The sequence below is a fragment of the Adiantum capillus-veneris genome, chromosome 9, assembly GCF_014529385.1.
Source record: "Adiantum capillus-veneris isolate H3 chromosome 9, ASM1452938v2, whole genome shotgun sequence".
NCBI classification, from domain to species: Eukaryota; Viridiplantae; Streptophyta; class Polypodiopsida; order Polypodiales; family Pteridaceae; genus Adiantum; species Adiantum capillus-veneris.
Genome location: NC_140939.1, coordinates 73,320,003 through 73,327,241, shown reverse-complemented (window position 1 = coordinate 73,327,241; position 7,239 = coordinate 73,320,003). Strand labels below are relative to the sequence as shown.

The 7,239-nt window shown below is 39.6% G+C and overlaps 1 protein-coding gene across 1 annotated transcript; it reads right to left on the bottom strand.

Moving 5' to 3' along the window:
- Nucleotides 1-3,522: 3,522 nt before the first annotated feature.
- LOC147450673 (uncharacterized) lies at nt 3,523-4,137 on the bottom strand. The gene has a single exon (XM_086520501.1). It carries the CDS (start codon nt 4,135-4,137, stop codon nt 3,523-3,525), a length of 615 nt encoding a protein of 204 aa, XP_086376627.1.
- Nucleotides 4,138-7,239: the final 3,102 nt, after the last annotated feature.

Sequence of the window (7,239 nt, the reverse complement as noted above, 5' to 3'; positions counted from 1 at the left end):
CACAGTAGATCTTTTCACTGTTCGTCTAACTCTAAACCCTAAACCGTAAGTAATTCTTGCGTGGACTCGATCTAACGTAAATAATCGTAAATCTAACTAAAAATAAACCTAAATCTAATTTAACGTAAGTCTACATCTAACCTAATCTTTAACGTCTTTTGGGATAGTTTCCTACGACGTTAAAACTCTCTTCTTCTTGTGTGTGTGTGTGTGTGTGTGGGTAAACCTAAATAAACCTAAGTCTAATCTAATATAACATAAATCTAAATCTAACGTAAATTATGTTATATTAAAAACAAAGAACTAAACTAACAGGGATTATAAGAACCTTAAAACTGATTTAACACATAATTTTTCACATAGCTCGGCAAGAGTTGGCACTCTCATCACTAAAGATGTGAGAGTTAACTTCCGGTGGTGACGCTACCTCATCTCCATCCACATCTGACAACAGCAATTGGCCCTTTGGACCGTTCTTGCTCTTGTTACTAACTTTGAAGTTGCTGTTGAATAACTAGAGGTTGTCTAGATGGTCATTGTCGGGGATGTAGTGACTCTTGCCGCCCTGAAGATCCACCTTCTTCCCTATCTTCTGAAGACATTTCACCAGTACTTTTGGATCGGCGGAGCCCACCATGAGTGAAGGCAGCAATGCCCTATATTCCATTGAGGGCTTTCTTCATGCGCTTCATGCAGGCATCGCAGTCTATGGAGACCTAAATCTAATATAATATAACGTAAATCTAAATCTAGCGTAAATAAACATAAATCTAACTAAAAATAAACCTAAATCTAATATAATTTAACTTAAATAAACCTAAATCTAATTTAACGTAAGTCTACATCTAACCTAATCTTTAACGTCTTTTAGGATAGTTTCCTACGACGTTATAACTCTCTTCTTCTTGTGTGTGCGCGCGTGTGTGGATGTGTGTGCCAATAAAAATAGATAAATGGTATAACCTTTCTATAACCCATGCCAAGTATGATAGATTGGTTATGCCATTTCCCTCTTGAATAATAGGTCTTGAGTTCAACTCCTCGTCAGCTAGATCTTTAGGTCTTTTAATTTTAATTAGTTTCCTACGACGTTAAATTAGTTTCTCTCTCTTTCTCTCTCAATGTGTGTGCGTTTTTTTGTTTATGCATGTTTTCTTTCTCTTTTCCTCTCTCAATGTGTGCGTTTTTTGTTTATGCATGTTCTCTCTCTCTCTTTTCCTCTCTCAATGTGTGCGTTTTTTGTTTATGCATGCTCTCTCTCTCTTTTCCTCTCTCAATGTGTGTGTGCATTCTTTGTTTATGTATGTGTGTGTGCGTTTTTGTTTATGTTTGTACTCTTTCTCTCTCTCTCTCTCTCTCTCTCTCTCTCTCTCTCTCAAAAACATTGTGTGTGTGTGTGTGTGAGAGAGAGAGAGAGAGAGGGAGAGAGAAAGAGGGGAAGGGAACATGAGAGTGAGGAGAGGGAAGGAGCATACCTGGCTCTCCTTCCTCTCCTCGTGCGTGTGTGTGTGTGTGTGTGTGTGGAGACGAAAGAGAGAGAGAGAGAGAGAGAGAGAGGGAGAGGGAGAGGGAGAGCGTTACCTGCTCCTTGCTTGAGGGCGTCGAAAAACTCAGATCTGAGATCTGAGTTTTTGGGCGCTCTCTGTTATTTTTTTAGCCCAGCCGGCGTCGCTATGAGCGTCGCAAATTTACAAGTAAATTTGCGACGCTCATAGCGACGCCGGGATTTTTTTTTTTTGAGCGTCGCTGTGTGAGCGTCGCTAATATGAATAGCCTCTTGTAGTGTTTAAATGAGAAGTGGTAGATGTGAGGTCTGAACCACCAGATGCTTGATTGTATGCAGTTGTAGCATGGGCCGGGAGCATTGTTTACCCCCTTCTGCACACATGAGGGGTTGGCTTACTTCATCTTCAAAAGTCATTTCCACATCTCGCTTCATTACTAATTGCCCATACCTTGTAGCTACCATAGACGATGGAGACATAGTGAAGACACACAAAGACCGGGCGGGAGTCTACGTCGTTGTAGCCTAAACAAAGAAAAACACACCATCTCTTCTTGGTGATGAACAAATTCTCCTATCGCCCTTGTATTGGACAAAATCCTCATGTCTCCATCGCCATCACCTCCGGTAGTGTGCACATGCATAAATAGAGAGAGAGAGAGAGAGAGAGAGAGAGACTGTGCAGCTACATCTAGCCATGCCCTCATCAAATGAGCTCGGTGTGTGCGCGTGTGCAAGGAGCTGTAGGATGAGACTCCAAAACGACACTTTATCATTTTCTTGACAGTGTTGTTGCCACAATGAGTGACCACTAACTTATCCACCAATGAGAAACGTATGCTTTTTTGTTCTAAATATCTCTTTTTCATAAGAAAAAATGGGAGGCATCAATGAGGCCTTACCTCTTTGGGGCAGGCCAAAAATAAACGCCAAGTCCATGTCATAGGCAAGCCAAAAAAAAGTTGACAATAATAAGGAAAACAATGATGATGATAAATTACATATCTTTTTTCTTCAAACTCGTAAAATGTGAGTGATAATTGAATTAAAAACCAAAAAGGATACAAAGGAAGCCATGCTCCATCCGACCCATGACATCTAACAATTATACATAAAACATCTCGAGAAATCCATCCAAAGACAAAGATAAAAAGAGGAGCTAAATTTCAATAACCCAGATATTTCCTTAGGGGATTCACTACTCAGTACCCGCTATATAACGTGCGTTCCTGTGGTAATTAAAAATAATAATAATATATTTGAATGAATAAAATGATTTTTTATTTTAAGAAATTTTATTTTGAAATATAAAACCTCTTTGTGCTAATGTATCTCTGTTAAATTGCCTAAATTTTTTAGATTTTAAAACTCTTCCTGTTAAACTCACATAGTACATCAGCATGATAACATAGTGCACCCTCGAAGATCTATTCAAATTAATAAAAAAATATTATTGAGAACAATATATTTAAATAAACAAAAACTTTTATTTAGTTAAATGATCCAAATTCTTCCTCCTTTGAAAAAAGGGGGGGAGGATTCGAATAATGTCCTCATGAACAAATTATAAAGAACGAAATTATGAAGACCTGATGATCATTTCTGAGATGTGAGTCCAGCCGAGGAGTAGGTCCACCCCAAACATCTGCGACGTAAGGCTTCCTCAAGCAACCGCTTCTGGCCAGTTTGGTGACGGTAGCTCCAAAGAGGTTCGTCTCGGGAAAGAATTTGGAGGCCTCCACCTGCTCATAAGAGTCGACCATCAGCGTGTTTACCCCATTCAGGGCTGCCTCCAGAGGCGTGATTCCGAACGTCTCGTACCGGGAGATGCACACAACACTCCTCCTTTGTCGCGCGCTGTGAAAAATAGCGAATATAAGGCCAACTTCGGTAGCTTCTGCACAGCCATGAAGTGTTGAGCATAGCGTGTTGGCACGCGCCCTAGAATGTTGGCCCTCCGATCCTCGTCTCTAGCATCACCACCAACAACAAGCACCCGCACACACACCCCCCACTTGTCAAGGAACTCCACCCTGGTAAAAACATGATCCCATGCTGACTGGCGTCCTCAAGATGTCGGGCACGGTGGCCTCAATGGGGGGCCGTAGCCGATAAATGCGGTTAGGGTCTATGCCGCATCGAAGGAGGAAACTGCCCTGCAAATTCGAGTGCTGCAGCACGAACATGTCCACCCGATCCCGTAGGTACTGCAGCCGGGCCTGCTGCTGGTGCATGAGGTGCATGGCCTTGTCGGTGCTACCAAATGCCACACAAGCATCGTCAATAGAGAAGTGCTGCACGAGGTCAGCGAAGAAGGGGCCGTGATGCCTGATGCAGCAAGGGATGCCGTCCGGATGGTAGCCCAAAAGCGTGTCCGTGTGGTAGTAGAGCATTGGGCACAATAATAGGTCACTTGTGGGATCTCTGGCCGCTAAGTGCAGTGCTGCTGAGCGGACGGCTGCCTTGACCTTGGCATTTTCCATGCGGAAGTTGAACGCAAGGACAGAACACACGATGCCGTTTCGCGCAGCTGCCTCCTCCTCAATCACTGGCTCCACAATATCCTCCCGCATATTGTACAAAATCAAGTCGGCGAGCACTCCCGCATCAGCTAGACACGTTGCCGCCGACATAGCAAATGACGTCGCCCCCACATTCGCCCCCAAAGACGTCGCGGAGTCGGGGAAACTCTATGATGGCAGGTAGCTGCCGCTGTCGCTCCCAGCTTGTCTTCATCAAGGTCTATGCAGCCATCTTAATTATCAGAGAGAGGAAGTCTACTGGAGTTCCGAACAGTGGACTTATAGGTTCAAATGCCTATGGGCCCACCCAATTGCCAATAAGCATAGCACTATTTTGTGGTTAATCATTTCATCAAGGAGTGTGAAGTGGAGATAAAGTCCTTATAGCTAGAGTGAGCAATGGGGTATGTACCAGGTGTAAAAGATTCATTGAAGCCTGTGCTCACATATGATTCAATTGTAAGGAGAACCAAATAGTTATCGACTTCCTACATTATGTTCTCTTTCAAGTCAACTTAAAAATATTGGAAGTGAAGGACCTCCTAGTGGGAAACTGTAAAGGGCTCGATGTCCCACTATGGAATATATGGAGGAGGATTGTATTATGGTTCCTATACCTTCAAAGAAATGCTCATGTCTTCAAGTAGCATTCTGCCTTTTGTCTTAGTTTACTCAGGTATGACTTATTGTAGTCAGCTATAAACCTTTGTAACAAAACATCTGATGCTTATTTTGAGGTGTCGTGAGTCACTCCTAGTAAAAAGTGTTTTAGGTGCGAGGAGTGAATTCTATAGTATGAAGGTTCTATCATGCTTCTAGATTTAGGATGAGGAACCTTATCTCTTAATGCTCTTTGTTAAGGGGATCTCCCACCCCCATGCTCTGGGAGCCATGTATATCTTCATGGCCTTTCTTTAAGCAATTTTCCACTCTTTTCAACAAAAAAAGAGTGTCAACCATATGTCTAGATGTCCATACGACTTGCACCTATGAGGGCGTGCGTGGCACATTTAGCTAATCGACCCTTTTTCAATTACTTTCCTTTTAAAAACAGGATGTACTAACTCCTATCTTTAGAATCGAGGTTATTTAAAAATATCCCCTTTTTATTTCAATAGTATATAGCTATATATTACATATATAAGTTACAACCTACCTGTAAGTTAAAATAGCTATAACTTGGTAGTGTCCTGGTGCTAAAATATCTATTTTAATGGTTTTTCCGAACGATAGAAAACTAATTATTGTGCTATCTCTATATAGAAAAATTGAGTGAGAGAGAGAGAGAGAGAGAAGATTCCTAGGACGATAAGAATTGAATATATCCTATATGTTCAAGAACCATTGCTTAATTGATGAATGATACATTTTCACCATCTTGCAACTAACAACTTAATTTGACAAGTCATGAACAAAGCATCATAATATAAATCTTTCTTGATGTATAAACTAGTAAATTTCATTTATTTTAAAGAAAAGTAAACAAGTAAACATGTTTATAACTAATAATAAAAATTAAAAATGGGTGCCTTTTGGACCATGTATGAGAAATAAGCATAGGGTAAAAACTAAAAGAAATAGTGTAGCAAAATTATATCTGTGAAAGGACACACACTGTTTAACTTGATTCAAGTTTTATCATCATTTCTACTTGGGATAAGAAAGAACTCATCATTTTACTTGGGAGAAGACTAAAGAGAAAGTAAATACAATGATAATTTTATCTAAGGTAAAAGAAAAAAACAAACACTAAGGCCTTTGCCAAGTGGTAGGCAAAAAAGGTTACAATAAAAAGTGCGTTTTCTTTTTACCAGAAAAGATGAAAATGACACGAAATGCAACAAGCTAAAACTAACATGAGTGGGCAACAACTTTTTTTTTTTGAAGATAAACAAAAATTGAATTAAGAAAGAAAAAGTTACATGGCCTCAAAGGTGGAGAAAGACGTATCCCACAACATTAAACATAAATTTAAAGTCCTAGACATAGCTAATCTCTCCCTAGAGTAGAATTGAAGTATGATGGACCTCCATAACTTCCATCTGTGTTCTCTTAACAACATATACAAGGGGACATCTAAAGTATCCTTCATTTAGTTGAGACACAAGGTAGCAATTCTTCCAAGCTCAAATAACAACTAATACCCTTGCTGCTCATCTTTTCTTGTGAATATCTCTCCATTTATTTGAAGCCAGCAATGCCACAGCAAATACCTTGATGTACAATTAGCCACATTTGGAAGCTGTGCTTAATGGGAATTGAAAAATACCATATGCACTTGAACCTATATATCCATTGATTACTTGTTGGCAGGCTTCAAAATACTCTCTACTAAAGCTTTGACTTTATCTAAATATTCTATCCGCATCTTGTTGTAATCAAGTGCCACAAATCCTTTCTTTGATGTGCTCATCAAAGCATCTTGAAGATAGGATTACGGATTACATTAAAGGGGATTCCGCAAGCGTCTAAGGCTTGAGTCCACTTGAGATGTAGCTCAAGCAACCATTGCTTGTCAAATGCTTGATGTAAATTAGTAGTAATATATGCATGTTGACCACCCGGACTATGCTACATTGCATCCTTTTAAAATGGGAAGTGGTAGGTGTGGGGTTTGAACCACCAGATGCTTGATTGTATGTAAAAATGGGAGGCATCAATGAGGCCTTACCCCTGTGGGGCATGCCAAAAATAAATGCCAAGTCCATGTCATAGGCAAGCCAAAAAGAAGTTGATAATAATAAGGAAAACAATGATGATGATAAATTACATATCTTTTTTTTCCAAACTCGTAAATTGTGAGTGATAATTGAATTAAAAACCAAAAAAGATACAAAGGAAGCCATGCTCCATCTTAGCCATGACATCTAACAATTATACATAAAACATCTCGAGAAATCCATCCAAAGACAAAGATAAAAAGAGGAGCTAAATTTCAACAACACAGATATTTTCTCAAGGGATTCACTACTCAGTTCCCCCTATATAACGTGCGTTCGTGGGGTAAGTAAAAATAATAATAACATATTTGCGTTAATAAAATGATCTTTTATTTTAAGAGCTTTTTATCTTGAAATATAAAAACTCTTTGTGCCAATGTATCTCTATCAAATTGCCTAATTTTTTTGCATTTTAAAACTCTTCCTATTAAACTCACACAGTACATCAACATGATAACATAGTGCACCCTCGAAGATCTATTCAAATTAATAA

What these genes read in the sequence shown, in the direction of transcription:
- LOC147450673 (XM_086520501.1), bottom strand. Translation starts at nt 4,137, where the DNA reads ATGTCGGCGGCAACGTGTCTAGCTGATGCGGGAGTGCTCGCCGACTTG.